At 33.9% G+C, this 22,118-nt stretch overlaps 1 protein-coding gene across 4 annotated transcripts in view; it reads right to left on the bottom strand.

Annotated features, from left to right (window-relative positions):
- The window catches only part of LOC149571676 (uncharacterized), a 199,057-nt gene extending 183,375 nt beyond the window's left edge, over positions 1–15,682 (bottom strand). For 2 of the 4 annotated variants that reach the window (XM_089813104.1, XM_089813103.1), the window contains exons 1-2: positions 15,054–15,494; positions 14,892–14,972 (exon numbers count right to left, since the gene is read on the bottom strand). In XM_089813104.1, coding sequence (XP_089669230.1) covers positions 14,892–14,972; positions 15,054–15,260 — 288 coding nt within the window. In that variant the 5' untranslated portion in view covers positions 15,261–15,494. Of the gene's footprint in view, positions 1–14,891; positions 14,973–15,053 lie in introns of all 4 variants that reach the window. The other 2 variants (XM_089813102.1, XM_089813101.1) reach the window with 2 other exon arrangements.
- Between the last annotated feature and the right edge of the window lie 6,436 nt (positions 15,683–22,118).

Raw genomic sequence — 22,118 nt, 5'->3', positions numbered from 1 at the left:
GCTGATTAAATAAGGATTCCATATTCAAATTTTTAAATTTTAACAACTACTTAGTTTAGGAGGGAAAATGAGTTCAATAGCCTAAATGGCCTTGTACTGGTTTGGAACCAACCAGATCAATTGCAACAGTTATGATTTGTCCATTAAAGCCTGGTCAAGGCATGGGAAGACAGTGTGGTTGTGATTTGGAAAATCAGCGTACAGACTGTGAGAGATTTTGCAATAAAAAGTCATTATTCTTGCAATTTTTTGATACATTTATATGATTGATTGATTTCTCTAACTAGACTAAATGCTTTGATGATGTTGTGACAAAGAAAACCTCCATCTACAGCCTGTCACTTTGTAATGACCCCATTCTCCATCCGCGTTTAATAAGATAAATTTTTAGTAAAATGACGATGTAATTCCCTAAAAAATGGTGTCCTTATATATTTGTCGGGTTTGAAAGGATGTGTCTTATAATGCCCCTATAATAATTATAATTTATATGATTAATATATTGTTATTATTAAGATTTTCATAATTGTTATTCTTTATTTGATTATTAATTATCATAAATATTATTTATTCTTTATCATTTAATAACTATACATTTCAATCATAGTATTTGATGTATTACTATTTTATATTATATTTATTATTATATTAATATAATATCATTATTATATCAAAATGTTGATATATATAGATTATGTTATGTTATGGTAATATATAACCTTATATCATACTTAATGAATATATTATATTTATTTATCATTATATCAATAGTTAATAGTAATGTATTTTTTATATCATTTATCTATCTCTCGTAGGTGGAGAATACTATAATTAGGGTTCTAAGTGGGGGCCACGACAGTCCGCCCCTCTCGAGTTTGCTTGTCTTCAAGCAATTTGTAACTCGAGTTCATTATTTTCCCTTCATATGTATTTAAATAATTGCAAAGTACACATGTTAGTATATGATGATCTATGAATGAAGACACAAAATAGACACATTAATGCATGAAGACACAATGCAAACATGATGTAGACATATGAATGCAGGAAGACACAAAGAAAACACGAAGAAAACATATTAATGCATGAAGACACGATGTAGACACATAGTATACATGTTAGAATCTTGCTTACAATTTGAAATAAGAAAAGGTAAGGAAATGTTTTACCACTTTGATCGTGAATGTCGTGCTCCTTTCCCCTATCTCGAAATCAAAAGTTCTTGAGCATATTTTAACAACTTTTCTATAGCCAGTACTGTAATTGGGTGTAAAATTCCATAGTGGATGGTAGATTTACTGCTACTCGAGTTTGGACACGCTCAGCTTGGGGCTCCCTTAGATTTTTATCCATATTGAGATTCTCTTGCCCCAACGCGACCGATTTACTCCTCCCGCTGTGCACACTCCCTACCCACTAGGAACATATTTAATTTTGATGTGGATGGTAGATTTACTGCTTCTCAAGGTTGGACATGCTCAGCTTGGGCCTCCCTCAAATCTTTATCCATACTGGGATTTTCTTGCCCCAATGCAACCGGTTTACTCCTCCCCCTGTGCACACTCCCTATCCATGAATTTAAACACCAAAAGTTCTCAATTCTATTAACAATTCAGGGCAATGTCAATATTCCCCATGTATTAAATTCCATAATGGATGGTAGATTTACAACTGCTTGAGTTTGGACACGATCTACATAAGGTTCTCTAATCCCAATGTAAGCGATTTACTCCTCCCCTTACGCACACTCCCTATCCATTATGCAAAAATACACAAAAGGGGTTTTCTTCTAGTTCACTAATAGTTTACCTTTCAATTTACATAAAACCCAATTAGACATGTTTCACAACATTATATACGTGTATCTATAATCATGATGTATAATATGTTAGATTTATTTTTAAGATTATTTATAACATTATCGATTAATTATCATACATTTATAAAATATAAATATAATTCAAGATTAATAAAGTTAACATATTTATTTTCAACCAAATCATAAACATAATAACGTGTCATATCTATCAAAATGTATGTAAAATCAATTATATATATATATACTTACCTTATGGGGTCTATGCCTTTCTCAAACCCATTCATAAATCTTCCGCATTGGTTAATGTCATACTAGTAATGTGACATTGGAGGATTGTACTCTAGGTCACCCTTCAATACATTTGAATATCAGACATCGATTGGTAACATTAAATACTGGTTGGCCTCATGCTTTTTCCTTAGTTATCGGTGGGTCTTTCCTTATGCACATGGCATATATCCTTGCCACGTCGCCCTCATTTAACTATTCGTTGTTCATTTTGATTATTTATTTTCGATGCCTTTGGTACTATCTTCATTCTTATAAATAGGTGGTCAAACAATGGGAAAACACTGTTCATATTTGATGGAAATGCCACGTCAAATCAGACTTCTCTAATCTTTTTGTGCAGATCAAAGTTGAGACCTTCTTGGCTTGTTAGTTGTTCCGTACTTCCACGTCTTTCCCCATATGATGTCTGATAAAACCTTCGATTTGCTAATGTTTTCTATGGGAGACAATAATATTGGAAAATAGTAAGAAATCACAAAAAAATGTTTTTACCAAGCATTTCAGAGTCTATGCCATATTATCATTTCTTATTTGGACTATTTATTCCTTTGGATTGGAATTGCAATATATAAATTGGGGCAAGAAAATCCCAATATGGATAAAGATTTGAGGGAGTCCCAAGCTGAACGTGTCCAACCTCAAGAAGCAGTAAATCTACCATCCACATCAAAATTAAACATGTTCCTAGTGGGTAGGGAGCACAAGGGGAGGAGTAAATTGGTCGCATTGGGGTAAGAGAGTCTCAATATGAATAAAAATTTGAGGGAGCCCCAAGCTAAGCATGTCCAAACTGGAGCAGCAATAAATCTACCATCCGCTATGGAATTTTACACCCAATTATAGTACTAGTTGTAGAAAAGTTGTTAAAAATATGCATCTTCAAGAACTTTTGATTTCGAGACAGGGGAAGGAGCACGACATTCACGATCAAAGTGGTAAAACATTTCCTTACCTTTTCTTATTTCAAATTGTTAGCAGGATTCTGACATGTATACTATGTGTCTCCATCGTCTCTTCGTGCATTAATATGTTTGCTTTGTGTCTTCTTTGTGTCTTCCTACATTCGTGTGTCTACTTCGTATTTACATTGTGTCTTCTTGCATTAATGTGTCTACTTTGTGTCTTCATTCATAGACCATCATATACTAACATGTGTACTTTGCAAGTGTTTCAACACATATGCAGGGAAAAGAATGAATTTGAGGTATAAATTGCTTAAGGACAGGCAAATTTGAGAGGGGAGAACTATGATATCCCCACTAGTAAAAGATCTATATAATTAAATCAATAAGTACTATATAAAGAGAGATAATATACCAAATAATGATATAATTAAAATCATATTATAATATGATACAATATATTACATAATAGCAATGTAATGTTCTACTAATGAAATAATAATCATTTCTATAATATATAATTTACATAATAATTATATTAAAGTCTAAATATATAAATTGAAGATTAATTACATATATTCATAATATAAATATTAATTAAACATTATTACCAATAGTAAATAATAATTATAATACTAATATTAATAAACAAATATAACAAATTAAATGAAAGGACAGAACCCCCTCTAAATAAGATATGTAATAATATTACACACCAAAATATGCAATCATTAACAAAAGAAATGGGCAAAAACTGAAAAGATTAAGTAATGGTAGACAAGGGTCATTACACACTTCTCCAATAGGATTCCGCAATCAGTTCTGGCCAACGAACAGGAATCACCTTGATTCCCCTGCCCTTCAGGCTCCACTACACCTAGGCGAGTAGACCTGCTGATAAGGTGTTAAATTGTTGATAGAAGCAACAAAAGTACTTTGTGCTCCACTTCTTGTCCTCCAAATGATCAAATCTTTTAATATGGATAATATAGTAATCAAAGGTGATTGAATGGTAGTTACCTTGTGTTTAAAAAACTGGCAATATTCGAATTGAAAAATCAGGAGCATCATGAAGGAGGCTTGGTCATATTGGATATCATTTTGAAATTTACCATACAGCACTGTTTAAGAGATGGTAGTGTTGCGACTTTTATTTAACATTCACATTGATCAACAGCATATGATAAAGGTGATTGATGATACATCAAGATGGCCAGAGTTGCATACCTTAATTGCTACCAATTTATACCCTACTTGTCATTAATTTCAAATATGGTGACGGCAGTTTGTGTTGTTATGAGTTCTAAGTGGTTTTGAATTGCTATAAGTTATACTCTATTAGAAGATAGGGTTAGTTCCTACACTCATTTTATGAGCATGTTTTGTGGGCATTTAATATTGGGCAGACCTTGATAATGCATTAGAAAGAGCATACATGATAGCTATACAAACTCCTATGTAATTCATAAAGGAAATGTCAGATACAAGATGAAATCATTAGTTGATGATGCCAATGAGAACATAGTAATGTGTTTTAGGTAGAATCTACAAGCGGGGAACAAAACTGATAAGATCAGAGATACTGGTCAGCCAAGACATCAAGCAATCAGATTTGAGAACAATCACAACCAAATGGCTGTTTGGGATTATAAAGTATCACAGTAGGAGATAATCAATGCCCTTAGAGTCAAGATAAAGCAACAAGAACGAGCATACAGCAACAAGGAAAGTGCAGAGGTCAAGTTGCAGCAGCGGGGCATGATTTCCAAGCCTAGAAAGGAACATAAGCATAAGATTTCCATCCCTGACTTTATGGTGTCTGCAGGTACAAAGCAAGGCAGAAGGAAAGGTTATTTGTTCACCAAAGAAAACATTAAGGATGGAATAAGCCCATAAACTCTTGGGGCAAGAGTCTTTTCCATGGAGGGGAGTATGGTGCAGGAGCACCTGATCCAATGCAAAGACGCATGAAGGTTAAAGCATCCAAGGAGGGCATGAAGACATCAAGAAGGGTTGATTGGGACATTTTTAATTCTATCATGGCATTTTGGAGTGATAAAGGCAATGCAATTGGTAATAATCCTAAAGGGTCCTAATATGGACCTTAGGACAAATTGCATCGTGATAAGGGCCAATAGTGCCCAAGGGATAAAAAATGAGTCAATAAGGTCCTAGGGTAGTTGAATAGGTCATAGGTGAATCAAATCCATGAATTTGATAAGTTAGAACATTTGAAAAAGTGATCAAATAAGGATTTCAAATTCAAATTTTTAAATATTAATGGCTCATTAGTTTAGGAGGGAAAATGAGCTTAATAGCCTAAATGGCATTGTATTGGTTTGAAACCAATAAGAGTCAGTCGCAACAGCTATAATTTGTCCACTAAAGTCTAGTCAAGGCATGGGAAGGCAGCATGGCAGTGATTTGGTAAATCACATTACGAAGTAAATTGGAAAATATTTACTTGTTATTAATAGAGACCAAAAGGTCATTATATACAAAAGAATAAAGCGTTGTTTCCTTAGGAAACTATCATAAAGAATAGAAACATTCAATTCTAACTAAGAAAGCTAAAAAAGCTAAAGTTAACTAGATAATTACAATAGATTACCATTAACTAATAACAGATGCTTATCTATTATCGTAATACCCTCCCTTAATGGTTAATCTATCTAGAACACCAAGCTGTTCTCTGAATTTGACAAACTTATCAAGACCAAGAGGCTTGGTGAGAATGTCTGCAGTCTGATTTGTGGTAGGAACATACTGCAAATCTATAGTCTCGTCTTCAACCAGCTGTCGTATGTAATGACAATGAACATCCACATGCTTGGTTCGTTCATGGAAAACTAGATTTGGTGCTAACTTGATAATGCCTTCGTTATCAACAAGCAAAGTAGTCAGTCCTGCTGGTGACATCTGCATATTCCCAAGCATTCGACAGAGCCAAATAGCTTCACATATTGCCTTAATAGTCCCTCTATAGAGGAGATAGAAATTGCCTACTACTTCTTACTAGTCCATGTGATTGCACCAGAACCCAAACTAAACACATATCCGAAAGTTGACTTTTTATCATCAACAGAACCTGCCCAATCTAAATCTATGAACCCACTAAGTTTAGGATAAGAACTTCAAGAGTACAAAAGTCCATAATCTGAAGTGCCCTTCACATAACAAAGCACACGCTTTGTTGTCATCCAATGATCAGCCTTAGAAGCTGTCATAAAGCATGAGGTATAGTTGACTGTGAAGCTAATATCAGGCCTAGTAGTAGAGAAGTAATTAAGGTTGCCTACTAGTTGCCTGTATGTAGTATCATCAACGGAAGGACAATCAGACTTAGCGGATAACTTGACACCTTTCTCCATAGGTGTAGATGCAGGCTTGCAATCCCGCATACGGAATTTGTCTAACAACGCCCTGACATATTTGGACTGAGAGATGAATGTACCAGAAGATTGTTGCCAAACCTCAACACCTAGGCAATAATGCATGAGCCCGAGGTCATTCATATCAAAAGACTGGCATAAATTTTGTTTGATTCCCTGAATCAAAGATGTCGAACTGCTAGTGATGATCAAATCATCCACATAAATAACCAGAAGGATGGTGTCACTATCAGTAGTCTTGATGTACAAATTTGAGTCCAAAGATCTCCTCTTGAAGCCTTAATCACTGAGGTACTTATCAATTTTTATGTACCATACCCGAGGGGCCTGCTTCAAACCATAAAGAGTTTTTACCAATCTGAGAACCTAATGGTCTTTACCAGCAACCTTGAAACCAGTAGGTTGCATCATGTAGACCTGTTCATGGAGATCACCATTAAGGAAAGCACTCTTGACGTCCATCTGATGGACCTTCCAACCAAACTGTGTTGTCATGGCTAGGACTAATCTAATAGTGCTCATCTTTGTAGTAGGGGCAAAGGTCTCCTCATAATCAATGCCCTGACGCTAAGAAAAGCCCTTCGCCACTAAATGAGCTTTGTACTTATCCAAAGTACCATCCAATTTGTATAAATTTGATTTATAAACCCATTTGCAGCCAATGGGTTTCTACCCTGGTCGAAGATCATAAAGGACCCAGGTGTTGTTATTCAACAGGCTCTGGTGTTTAGATATCATGGTTCGTTCCCACTCTAGAATTCCTTTAGCCTCGGAATATGTTTGAGGTTCACACACACTGTGAATGTTGGCCATGAGAGAAAAGTTAATAGACTGTAGGTTTGCTCTTTCTCCGAGCAGTTCTCCCATCAATGAGCTCATCATCACGAAAATCAGCAAGTCTCTTAGCCCACCACTTAGGCCAGAGAGGAGCATGACCAACATTAGTACCAAGAGATGCTCGGTGATCAGGTGCCTCATTGGAAGAATCTGGATCAAACTCAGGTGAAGCATCTACAAACTGAGGTGATCCTGCAAGAGAAGCCAAAGGTGTCTGTATAAGGATCACTGGTATAACTAGAGTTGTAGGAGTTATTGGAGCCCTCCCATCAGCTGGACCTAATGGAAGTCGAACTCCCAAATCATGAGCCTTCATAGGTTGGTATGTTGGATCAGGAATAGGAGAAATAGGCATGAATGGTCCTTGTTGCTCATCAAAGACTACATCATGATTGTAGATGAGACAAGATGTCTCAACATCGATCAGGCAGCAGGCTTTGTGAAGACTATTGTATACAGCAAGCATGAGTTTTTGATTCTTGGCATCTAACTTAGTGCGTGACACATCAAGGATCTAAACAAAAGCAAGGGAGCCAAAAACCTTCAGGTGATTAATTCTGGGCTTGTGATCTAACCAGGCCTCTTCTGGAGTTTTACCTTTGACCGCCACTGTGGGTGACCGATTCAACAGATAAACTGCAATGTTAACTACTTCTCCCCAAAACTTCTTTGGAACATGTTTGTGTTCGAGCATTGATCAAGCCATCTCGGTGATTGTCCAGTTCTGACGTTCAACTACACTATTCTATTGTGGTGTGTGGGGTGTGGTTAATTGGCATTTGATGCCATGTGTATCCAAGAAGCTAGAGAAAACATTAGAACAAAATCCCCCCCCATTGTCTGATCTAAGAGAAATAATAGATTTCCTAAACTCTTTTTCAACTAAAGGTTTAAACTTCTGAAATACAAGAAATGAATCTGATTTCTTTTTAAGGAAATACACCCACATTTTTCTATTGAAATCATCAACAAACAACAAAAAATACCTAGACCCAAGAACAGGAATGGCCATAGGGCTGCAAATTTTGGCATGAACAAACTCAAGTACCTGAGAAGCTCGCCATGAATCACCACTGGTTAAAGGTGTGTGATGTTGCTTCCCATCCTGGCATGCAGCACAAACTCGAAGTTGTTGAGTCTGAATCTCTGGCAATCCAAGAATAAGCTCATCCCGAGCAAGCTATGAGAGATAATGCACATTTAAGTACCCATGTTGTTGATGCCAAAGTGTGCTGACAGAAGACCACCAAGCAACCATAGCTAAGTCCTGAGAATCACCAGAATCAATAAGTCTGAAAAGACCATGATCTTCAAGACCCATTGCAACAATAGACTAAGTCGCCCGATCAATGATGGTGCACTGATGTAGACTGAAGGTCATAGCAACTAACTGACTAAGAGTAGATTTAATTCCATCCCTAGAACGTAGTACACATTGAGGAATATGAGATTCCTCCCAGCAGACTAAATTGAATGTTGCCTTTGCTGACAACCATGTACTCTTCTCCGCCACCAAAAATAACAGTCTAAGTAAGGCTGGTAGTCAGTAAACTAGTCTCTGCGGTGAGTGAAATGACGAGAGGCACATAAATCAATGTACCAAGCAAACGACTTCACATGATCTGCAAGTCTTTTAGCCATGAAGGCGTCAAAGGTAGACTCCATCTGCTCAGTGTGCTTTGCAATATTCGCTTTGGGCTGCAAACCTGATTGCTTAGATTGTGCAGCTAAGCATTTTTGACATTCAACCTTCATGTGTCCAAACTTGCGGCAATAGTTGCATTGAATGTTCTTCTTTTAGGAACCATCTACTGCTGGAGCAGAAGACTTCTGCTGAGATGGATGCTGAAACTTGCCTTTATCCTTCTGAAAGGATTTCGCAGCAAAGGCTCACTCTGTGGAGCTGAAGCTACTATTGAACTGTCGTTTCCACCGATCTTGCTGAAGCAGAAGTGTAAAGAGATCAGTGAAGTTCAAATCAACACCAAAAGACGTAATGTTGAGAGTCTCAATAAAATGCTCATAGGACTTTCATAAACTCCGAAGAATGATAACCACCATATCCTCTTCCTCCATCTTGCAACCGATGACAAGTAACTGATCACGAATTTCCTAAATCCAATTCAGGTGTGCCAGGAGCAAGGTCGCTCATCCATGACTACAGAAACCAGTGTTCTTCAAAAAGAAAGCTCTTCTTTTGTCAAAAGTCTCATGAAGACCTTTGAGATGTGTCCAGATCTTGACAGTTGTCTTGTCAAATGGAATCTAAGAAAGCTGATCATCAACCACGAATAATTTGAGAAGCATCACCGCCTCTCGATTATTCAGATCCCATGTATCTTGATCAAGACCAGGAGAAGTCAGACACTTCGTAACACCCAAAACAAGTTGATCAGTGTTCCGATATTCAAAAATTGTGATGATCTACTGCTTCCAAGTGCCATAATTTCAACCATTGAATTTGGAGTTGTGCTCAAGCAAAATGTTTGTCAAAGATGCCATGGCATGTTTTTCAATGAAAAACATGAAAATCTGTGAAGGCATGTTCTTCGAGGTAAAAAATAGAAGACCTAGAAAATTTAGAGTGACCCAAAAGAGAGCTTGAAAAACTCAGAAGGAATATGTTGTTATTTTCGCAATCCATTGGCTCGAAAATCGAGGCTCCCAGAAAAAAACAACCACCCAATTGAGCTCTCAAAAAACCCACCAAGAATTTGTAATCAGCAAAAAAAAATTGAGGTCAAAAACTAGGGTTTCAAGCAAAAAAGTAGGTCGGCAGCCATGGAGGAAAAATTGCAGAAAAATGGTGTTTGCAGGCAAAAAGACTGCCCAATTTTTTTCAAGACAGAGGCATTTTAGCTGAGATGGCAAAGAGGATGAAGATTTGATACCAAGAAAGCGGATTTTTCACCCTAAAATCGCCAGACATGAGTCCTCAGAAAAACGCCACTATATGTCATGATTTTTCACCAAAAAACGAGCCTCAACAACTACAACGCAAGCAGAAAAAAAACGATTTTCCACAATAAATTGGACACGGTTAGCAGGTCGCGATGATCAAAGCAAACCAAAACCCTAGACATGACTAGGTATTAGAAAGCAGGTATATGCGGAATAATTTTGAAAATAATGATCTTTGAATTTCAAATTATTTTTGAACAAATTTAGCCATGCTCTGATACCATATTACGAAGTAATAGGAAAATATTTTTTTGTTATTAATAGAGACTGAAAGGTTATTATATCCAAAAGAATAATGCAATGTTTCCTTAGGAAACTATAATAAAGAATAGAAACATTCTATTCTAGTTGAGAAAGCTAAAAAAGCTAAAGCTAACTAAAGCTAACTAGATATTTACAATAGATTACCATTAACTAATAATAGATAAAATAGATGATTATCTATTATTGTAATAAATCATTGTACAAACTGTGAGAGATTTTGCAATAAAAAGTCATTGTCCTTGCAATTTCTTGATATATTTATATGATCGATTGATTTCTCTGATCAAACTAAATGCTTGGATGATGTTGTGAAGGAGAAACCATCCATCTACAACCTTTTGCAAAAGCAAGAACATCTCTGTTGCATCTTTTCACGGTTTGGGCTGACAGGTACAAGGGATTTGTGTTATTTTTGAACAGTTTTAATTTCTTCTGATGAAATGATCATTCTATGAAAGCAAATACCCTAACCCTCATAGGATGGTCTCAAACTAACATGTATCATACTATCCTAACCATTAGAATGCAGAAAGACTAACTGTGCAAGGTGATGCCCTAACCCTCATAGGATGGTCTCAAACCAACATGTATCATACTATCCTAACCACTAGAATGCAGAAACACTAACTGTGCAAGGTGATCACTGTACTTGTTATGATTGAAGGAACACTGAGTGAGCAATCTGCCTGAACAACATTATGTTTTTTTGATTGGGATGAGTTCATTATGTTAATCTAATGCTGAAAACAACTTTCATTTAGTTAAAACTTCATTGGGGAGTCATATAATGAGCAAGCCCTAGTTAGATGAGGGTTTGTAAGAGCAATTTGGGGCTTTCATAGTTACAGGGTATATGAGACCGAATTGGTTGTAATTTCTTTTGATTGGGGTTAAACAACAACACTGTTGAAAGCTTTAGGGCCAGAAGCCACATATTTCACACAGTTGTTCTGTAAAAGTGGGGTCAAATAGGCCAAAAATCAGTGACAGTCATCTATTGGGGACAGCTGGTCCAAAACACCAATATCTAATTTTGAGATATGTTGAAATATAGCCAACTGGGTATCAGAATATGTGATTATGAGTCTTTTGGGACATTTGGGAGAAAAAAATAAAAAATGCTCACCGGAGACCTAATTGCAAATTAGGCATAGTAGGACAGCAAGTTGGGTTTACCAATGAAATGAACACCTAGAACTTTGAAAATAGTTTGTTTGTGTTGGATTAAGTTAGGGGAAGATAGTAGGAGTCTTGTAGCAAACTTAAAGCACTTTTGCACATAGTTGGCCAAAAAGCCTAAAAGCCCTAGTTGCTCTCCAGCACATGATGGGGAGACATTAGACTGCTGCACTCTTGAACCTGATTCTAAGAGGAGTTTCATGGACTAATACAACTCTTCCTGCTTTTTCTGGCCTGATAAACCTTAGATGTAAGCATGAAGATGGTCATGTCTGGTCTTGCAAGTTGTAACAGACTGTTCCTAAGGTTTTCCAAGCTCCTAAATAGCTATGTTTTAGTGATTCTTCATTCTCAGCACCTGAATCTACTTTGAAAATCTTGGGTGCAGCCTTCATACAGGTGGATTCTGACCCCTAAATGCTGTTCACAAGTGTTCAGTCCTGTATAGGGATGGCATATAATGGAATAAAGAAATTGTAGAATAGAGGTGAAAATGGCATTGAAGGTAAATTAGGATTTCATCTAACCTCCTCACACAAATCAGGGTTTCCATACTAAAAGTGTAAACAGCTGATGAAATAGCCAAATTGAATATAAATAGGTTTGCAAAATAGGGTGCATGGGCCTGGCTAACACCCACTTTTAGTTTTAACACTTTGGCGCTATTTTTAATTAAAAATGAAAGTTGATTTACTGGTTTTTTATTTTTGTAATAATTAATCATTATATAAATTAATAGTGTTTAAAACAACTTTTGAAAAAAGCTGTTGCTTGTCGGAGCTAGATGAAAAGGGAGATGACAAAAATTCAATCCAGAACGAAAATAAAGCTCTTCTATAGATAGAACTTCCAAAGGATGTTGATCCAAGGAATTTCAGAAATTAATAATTTTAAACCAAGCTAATTTTTGAATAATAATTCAGTCTGAACAAGAAGCATTTACTCCTAGACTGATTTAACTTCATTATAAAGACTGGCTCTGTGCTTTGTATTGATTAGACGTCATTTTAGAGTAGCAAAGTTGTAATATGGATAATATGGTAATAAAAGGTGATCAATGCCAATGGTAGTCACGTGGTGTTAAAGAAACCAGCAACATCCCAATTGGAAAATCAGGAACATCTTAGAGAAGACATGGATTGTATTGGCTATGTCATTTGTGATTCCTCTGATAAGGTGTTGAATTGGTCATAGAAGCAACAAAAGTACTTCGTCCCAGACAAATAGGTGTTGAAGCTCCGCTTCTTGTCCTCCAAATGATCAAAGCTTTTAATATGGATAATATAGTAATCAAAGGTGATTGAATGGTAGTTACCTTGTGTTTAAAAAACTGGCAATATTCGAATTGGAAAATCAGGAGCATCATGAAGGAGGCTTGGTCATATTGGATATCATTTTGAAATTTACCATATAGAATTGTTTAAGAGACGGTAGTGTTGCAATTTTTATTTAACATTCACATTGATCAACAGCATATGATAAAGGTGATTGATGATACATCAAGATGGCCAGAGTTGCATACCTTAATTGCTACCAATTTATACCCTACTTGTCATTAATTTCAAATATGGTGACAGCAGTTTACGTGTTGTTATGAGTTCTAAGTGGTTTTGTGTTGCTATGAGTTATACTCTATTGTAAGATAGGGTTAGTTCCTAGACTCAATTTCTCAAGGCTCTCTACAGTAGTGTTCACTGCGAAATGAAGCCCTCTCAACTACTTCACTCCATTGTGAGACAGTTCACTTTCTGCAGAGAGATAACTGTTTCAAGGCTAAAGAAGGTATTCTTTTTTCAAAAAGACAAAGTGATGGAGGTATATTGTGGAGCTCCTAGGAAAAGATTTTGTTGAAGGAGCCACCAGGCACCAAATAAATTCCAATTCATTGTTTGTCATTAATTTCAAATATGGTGATAGCAGTTTGCATTGCTATGATTTCTAGGCCTTGCATTCATTATCACTTAATTCCATTATAATATAGGTTTGGCTTTTCTAGACTCATTTTCATGGAGCCCTCTCTACTGCTTCACTCTATTGTAAGACAGATGAACAAAGATAACTATTTTGAGGCTAAAGAAGGTATTTCAAGAAGACAAGATGATGGAGGCTATTGTGGAAGTTCTAGGGGAAGATTTTGTAGAAGGGGCCACCATGCACCAAGTAAATTCCAAAGTTTCTTCAATGTTTGTTGAAAATTTTCTAATGTTTACAAGTGATAAGAAATTCTCCAATGCGTTGGATCATTACTGTATTTGGGAAACAAAGATGAAGTGGTCGATAAAGTCTTAGTGAAGCATCCGGCATCTCTTTAAGTAATGCAGTTTCAAATTCCAGACTTGCTTCTATCAGCTTGGTGAGAATCATTGAAAGGTGTTTGCAGTTGTTCATTCAAGGAGTGGTTGCTATACAGAAGTTTCTCAGCTCTAATAGAGGGAGTTTGTCCTACGGGCTGGGTTCGTAACCTTGAATATGCTTGAGCTCCATGCTAGGATAGATTTAATGTTGCAAAAGCAATGAAAGCAGCCAAGTTCCCAGTCAAACATGCTGTACTGGTTAAATTGGAGGATGGATCTTATGGCGCAGACCGTGGGGGTCCTATATAGTTTCTTTTGGGGATTGTTTCTATTAGTTTCCAATATCTCTAGAATCGATTGTGTTGGTATGTACACTCTGTTCCCTTTTTATTTTGTAGTTGTTCCAGTTTTGTCACCTTTGGTAGACGCTCCTGGCAGTCTCCTTGACTGGTAGGTAATTATTTCAGAACTATGTGGTTATTGTATGTGATCTTTTTGTGTTAATAACTTTATATATGTTTAGGTGGGGTGACAGAGAGGGCCCAAACCCTCACTTGGTCGATTAAAAAAAAAGTAATTCTGCTTTTTGTACTGATTTATCTTCATTTTGTCTAGATTTTATACTGATTAAACTTAATTTTTAATTTATATTTTATAACTATGATCTCTACAGAGGAAGCTCATCTAAAATGATGATGATGAAAAAAAAGAATTAAATTTTAGAAAAACAAATATACTCCATAAACTCCATTTGTAATTACTCCTAATCTGAAGGTATGCATGAAATGTCAATTCGTTTTTCTTTACGTTTTTTAACTTCAGTGAATTTTCAGAGCATAAGAGAAAGAAACCCTGGAAAATACTAAAATTAAAAACCTACGATCCTAGTGTGCTGGATTAATAGAGACGAAATTTCGAATTACAATTCGTAAGAATAAAGAAAAATGATCACCTTACTTATGCATTGATGTAAATTGTTTCCATCTTCCAAGTAAAGGCCAACAGCATAGGCACGAGCTTTCGCGAATTTACACTGTCAGATGCACAATGTATATCCCTTGGATTCAAGATTTGAAAAACACAATAATTAAGAGAAGAAATTGTTTTCACTTACTTGTCCAAGCATGCAGCGGACAGCTGTTCCAAGGAGTACATAATCTTCTTTAAGGCGAGGGAATTCGATTCCAGTGAAGGGTTCCTTCACTTTTTCGGTTTGCATCTTTGCTGGAGGCTCACACGTACAGAAAGTAGTGTGTTTTTGGGACAAAATGAGGGCCGCGGCTACCGAAAGCACGGGAATGGCTCTCTTTGATATCGCCATCTGCGGAAACCTGAAAACAAAAATGCGCTCCTCCCTGGATTTTAAGAGCAGATTTCCATACTAGGAATGAAGTATAACAAACGGTTGAGGGAAAAAATGGAAGCGTAAATAGATTTCAACGGCCAAGAACCAGTAAAAGCTTATTAGTTCCTGCGGCAGGATACTATAGCATCCATGAGATGCTTATTCTGAAATTTTTTCAACCAATTGAATGTTTGAATTATTACATATTTTTATTCAAATATAATGTTTCAAACATCATATAAATATTTGTGCATACAGTGAACAGTCCGTGAACAGTCAGTGTTCAATTTTTTCTTTGAAACTTTTAATTGATCAAACAATAAAGTTTTTCTATTAAATTGTATTGTGCAAACGTATAGCACAGTGCTAGTGCTAGCACAGTGACAGTTATTAATACTGTCAAAATTCAGTCAATCAAATTGCAATTTGAAAGGGTCGGAAAGATCTGTACTCAAGATTTATCTCTGATGTCGGTGTGCCTTCACAAAAGATTTGTGCAGTGGTCACTGTTAAAATTTAATGCAGTGTTCTACGAAAATCAATCTGGATTCAATGTGTGCCAGTCTGCCAGTGGTTGGTGTGTCTTTTTTACTTTTTGACATTAAATTGATAGTAATAAATAATTGTTGGACATTAATATATATTTGTTTGCTCGTCCTATTTAGTTTTGGCATTAAACTGCCATAAATAAAGAGTGGTTCCTTTTATCTGGATCATTCCAGCATTTTCTTTGACATAAATAAAGAGTCGGTCCTTTTGTCTAGATCATTACAGTGTTTTTCGTGCGCATAACCATGTCTTACTTTGAGCTAATTTATATTTATGTGCATTGTCATGTGTTACTTTCAGGAAGAAAAAATAAAATTGACGATTCCTTTCAGATAATTTTTTGAGCGATTTCAAGCTTGTGCTTTGAAGAAAACCACACGGATCATGAGCTCTAGGTATGCACTAATTTTCAAAGCTCTATTTTTCAAGGGACTTTTGGAATTTTTCCTCCAAATTTTAATTTTAATTTCATTCTTCACACCACATGTTCAATTTTCACCTAGATATCTGCTCTTCTCATCGATTACAATGCAATTCCATTGTTGTCTCTAAATCATTCATTTCCATGTTATTAATAATCTGAGAAATTAGAAATATAGAATAGTAATTTTTAGTCATCAACCGCTTCAATGCCAAACACAAAGAATTTTACTAGGGTTCCAGAAATTTTCTCATTTCGTCGTTCATAAGAAGATGTAAAAGATAGCAATAGTGATTTTAGTGAGGATTGTGTAATGAATGTGATAACCATGTGTCAACTTTGGACAGATAATTTGTCGAAAAAAAAAAAAAACTATATCATGAAAGCAGCAGTTGCGGTAAACTGGTGTGAATAGTCGCTTCTGGACAGGCTGATTATTATTATTATATTTATTATTTCCAGGATCATGTGGATTATTGGGGCTTTTCTATGGGAAAATCTCTAATATAAGCTTGGACAACATCATCCTTATTGCCCCCTAATTTTCCAACAAGTTTCCAATACTAACTAGAGCTGGGGCAAAAGATTTAGGGGTTTCTCTTGAGTTATGTAATTTAATATAGTTGAAAACCGACACCAAAATCAAACAAAAAACAAATCAGAAATTCTTGTGCCAAAATTTAATCAATTTACTTTTTCAAATCCATTTGCCCCTAGCAGTATGTTTTGCTACAGGTGTCAAGGAAATGATATAATCACTCTTGCCTGAAAGAGCACCATTGCTTTTTCAAAGCATTTGTGTGTTCATCGATTTACAATGGTTGGTAACCATTCAATTATATGATTTTATGGTTGCACATTTCACAAAGTTCCAACCATCAAGTACTTTGTCGGGATGCTAAAGTATGAACAACTTTCTTTTTACAAACCACCATAATCAGGGGCCACGAATAAAACTGCAATATGAGGATGAAGATGATCAAGACCTTTTGAGACCATTGAGACACCATTCATGTGCTCCTCAAACATGTTTTGAAAGGAATTATGATTCTAGCGATGAAGTTGTCTGTGGAACTGTTCCAGAAACTAGAGAAATAAGTGAATGGAAATATCTATGGCCTTAAGGAGCACTGAGCTACTTAAAGTAAATAATAAGAAGTACTGAGCATTAACGAAAAGATTAGGAAACTCCATAGCCTGACTAGCACCGAGCAACGTCAGAGAAAAAAATGATGATATAAAATGCATACAAAATTATTGCCTTGAAATGCATCCACAGTTATATATACAATTTCATACCTACAATCTTTCCCCCAATCCTGTGCAACTTGATTGACATGCAACTCCAAACGTGGTTGTATGCATGTATTTCGTAGTTCTAAATTTTTCTTTCTTATAGTTTCCCTGTAGCAAACTTATTGGGTAAAATGATTTGGGCCAAAGTTAGAATACCTATTCCAATTTTATTTCCATTCCAATTAAAGCTTTATAGCTACCATTAATGTGATTTAATTTAACAAATAAAACAATAAAGATTTATATCATATTTTTATATCTTTATATTTCCTATTTACAAAAAGTAAAAATAATGTTTAATAAAAGTTGTAAAATACTAATAAAAATATATTAGTGCTAGAATAAAATTCCTTAAAAGTAGCAAATTGAACATTCTAGATCACAATTTTATTTTTTTAAAGAGGGGTAAACGCTTTGACCTGGAGCTATGAACTAGTGAGGTCACAAACGGGGGACCTCATTCCCATGAGATTTGAACCTTGATGGAAAGGATAACAACACAACAACTTAACCATCACAACATGCCACTATTGGCATTTTAGATCACAATTTAATTTAAACATACATAAGTATAAAGAAATCAATTGAAATTCTACTAACATAGCTATATTGCATATATTTTTAATACTTTGATCATATAAGCTTTCGGCAGGTACTTGACACTATGCATCCTTGTTATAGCATTGAAATCAAATTTGAACAACGGATTATTTTTTAAAGTATCTAACCGATGAATTCAACCCGTCGCAATCCGACAAAGCTAAAAGGAGAATTTGAAAAAAGAAAACTAGGACATGATTTTTATTGCTGCCGAGACATTTTCATCAATTTAAAAATTATTTCATTAAAATTATGTTTACAAGATATGATAATTTTTTATTATATTTTAATTAACAATGATGTTAAGTGTTTTTGATATAAAAGTAGTCTAAAATTAAAACAAGTGCCACATAGTGGCTTGTATTTGCCGTAAATATAGTTTAATTAATAGAGTAAAAAATGTAATATATTAAATAAATTTATTAATATGCTAACATTTGATTAATCTTAACATTTTTGGATGGAACGTTTACAAAACAATAAATCTAATTTTGAAAGAAATCATTCAATTTTAAATATTTAAGTATTTAAAATTAATATTTTTAATATAAAAATATAAATATAATTAACTTATGTGGATGACAAAATATTTGTAAAGGAAATATTATTCATTTTAATTTATAATTTAGAAAGATTAAGACGTTATCATTCTATTTTAAATATTAAATATTTGAAATTAATATATTTTAATATAAAAATCTTTATAATTAATTTGTGTGGAAATAATTTGTTATATAAGTATTACTCTTTTAAAAATATAATCATTTAAGCATACTATAGTGACTTGATAATTTTTAACTAATAACTTATTCTTTTTAACTTTTCATGTCTACAATAGTTCATAACATTAATTATTATCAAATTTAAAATGTTGTCGTGATCCATCTTTGCTAGTATAAATAGTTGCTACATTTTAACTATACTATAGTGACTCATAATTATATTTCTTATTAATAATTATTTTTTTAACCTTTTCACTTGTTTGTTTGTTTATGTATAAATAGTTTATATCATTAAGAATTATCAAATTATTATTATTGTATGCTAAAATATATACAATTCAAAAAAATTCATACAATGTTATTTTTATTTATTAAGGAAGCACGCCAAAATATCGAGCAGTGCTTGCTTAAAATCCACTCTTATAAGACCCCAACTATATGAGCCAATCAAGTTCAAGTAAATTAATTTTTAAAAAATTAGAAATTAAAAATTTCACAAATAAACATTACAAAAATCAAAATTTTAAATTTAAAAAAATAATATTTACATCTGATTGGTCGTCATTGAAAGGATTAATCACTAGTTAAATATGGGTGATTGCAATATTATATTGCCTAGGCAAATACAATAAGGGGTGTAGAACAAAACAATGTATTTTAAATCATTTAAAGTAGATAACAAGTAACTAAGCTACAAGTACATTTAGGGGAGGTCCCCATGCCGCTGCTAAGTTTAATTTGACTAGCAATTTTGCTCCACATTTTAAGGAAAATTTCATGGAGTAGATGTCCCTATGAAGTTAATAATTTTGCTTATTGGTTGCTTATAAAACATGTTTTCTTTTTATATAATTTAATATATGTACATAAGTTTGGAGGGAAAATTTGGAAAGAAATATATATTAATAGCAGGAAGAAAAACTACGAAGATAGTTCGCCTGCAACAACTACTTAACTTCAACCCCCCATTTTTTCAACTACCTAATTTCAATTGTTAAGCAACTACTGCACCATGATAATAGAAGAAGATTCTTAAATTTCCTTTTGTGCTAATCAAAAAATTGCATTGGGATAGTTTTATGCATATTTTTTAACACAAAACAAAGTTAAGCAATAGCATAGGGACATGGGGTTACAATCTCATTTCTTAATAGTTCCTAAAACCTCAATAGCCAAAATAAGTTCACAACCAACATAGTAACAAAATTACTAACCAAGTAGCATATCGTTCATTCGAATAAAGAAACACACATAATGTTCAATACTTGTTGTAAATAGTTATAAAAAATTTTGAACTAATAAATTGTTAATTTGACATATAAATTTTGTATAATACATTTCTCTACTTTTAATTCATTATTTTGAATACAAAATTATAAAATAATAAAAAGGTTTGATTGTTTAATTTTCAAATTATATTTCGTTGATGGGATTGACATTAGAAACATATAATAATGTAACATTCTCATTGATATTATTGAGAATTATAAATAATGATAAATATATATCAAATATTAGCATATATATCTATGTGTGTAGATGCGTGTGTAACCTAAAAGTAATTATTCTTAATGTGACTCTTTCGATATAATAATATAAAGTATGAGCATAAATTATATTTCAAAAATTTAACTTATATAGCATAGAAGAAATCAAAATCAAAATCAAAAGCTAATAAAACATTAAAATCTAAAATTTCAAATTGAAAAGATAATAAAAATTTATAACATACCGAAATAAAACAATATAGAGGAAGGTTTGATGAAATGAATGCAATAGTATTTGCCTACAGCAAGTACAATAAACACACCAATTACACCTACTTAAAACAAACCTATTACATATACTTCAAAAGTTATTAAAGAAGATGCAAAGGATGCAAAGTGTTATGTTTATGTTATCATATTTTTTAGTTTATTGTTGGTGGAGGAAGAGGTGAATTTAGAAGTAGTTGGAATGAGCAAGGGTGTTTGGTATTATTTTTATTTATTTTGTCTAAAAATGAAAGAAATAAAACATATCATGTGTTATATTTTTTGGATTATAGTCATATGTATTAATGGAATGGTCAATGCAAATTGTATAAATTTTTTTATAGAAGTTATTAATTTTTAAATGATTTTAAGAAAGCCATGTTTTATGATGCAAGAACATCCTAGGAGTAAGGGAAATCTTGCATCATCCAACAATATTTATGTTTCTATCATTTTCAATAAGGGTTGTTTCAGTACATGATTACTATTTATGGAAACTTGTTATTTTTAGTAAGTGAGTCATACGATCTCGTAATGTTCTAACTTCATAGGTTGAGGTTCATCTTAGTCATACCAATTGTCAATGGAATTGCATTCTCATACCATATGTATTGCAAAAATTATTGAGGTTTTGGGTGTAAAATATTTTAGCTCATAGTTGAAGGCCTTAAAGGCTCTAGAATGTGGTTGAATCTAGAATCATAGGTGCTTACATGCATTGGTTGTTATAGATCAAGAGCTAAAGATTTTGAAAAGTACTTTTAGTTGAAAACCAGAGCTTGTATGCAAAAGTTATAGCCTCAAAAAGTTGGGCTACCTAAAAATATAGTTGATAGTAAAATAGTTCAAGTCTAAGGTTACACCATAAATTCTTTAAGAACCAGTGTTGTTTAAAGAAACTGGCTCAAACATCTAACAAGGTATCTCCTATCAGCTATAGTTATATCAATATATTAGCATTTACATCCTCTTTAGAGATATTAACAAAAGTAATTGAAAAGGAGACAAGACTAAAACATTATATACAACATTGCTCAAAATTGATATCATCAAAAAATATTAGAAGTTTTGACTTAACCTAAGAGGAGCATGTTCTTCCCCACTAATGTTGTTTTCAACTACATGGAAACCTTGTGTAAGACCGTTATGGCCATCTAGTTTGTCATCAAGACTGAGATTTTGGATAAACTGGTTCAAGTTCTCTAGTTCCCTTTGATTGAGCATATCCTTATGAATAGAGAAATACTGGCAGGAAATCACATCCTTCTTGTGTATCAAAAGTTGATCTTCCCTCATTAGCATCATGAATCTATCCTTGGAGATTTCTAGAGTAGCAGCAACATGTCATTATTTATAAATGAATGAGTTTACATCGAAACTTAGTAAGTTGTCTCCTTCTCATTTGAAAAATCTCTACATTCTTATCCTTCCACAAAAAGCCATAAAATCTCACATGTTAAGACAAACCAAAAAGTCTTAGTCTTTAGATCAA

This window comes from Cupressus sempervirens, chromosome 2, assembly GCF_028749045.1.
Source record: "Cupressus sempervirens isolate cs-2001-9-10 chromosome 2, ASM2874904v1, whole genome shotgun sequence".
Taxonomy (NCBI): Eukaryota; Viridiplantae; Streptophyta; class Pinopsida; order Cupressales; family Cupressaceae; genus Cupressus; species Cupressus sempervirens.
Note: the sequence above shows the minus strand (reverse complement) of the source record. Positions and strands in the feature narration are given on the sequence as shown.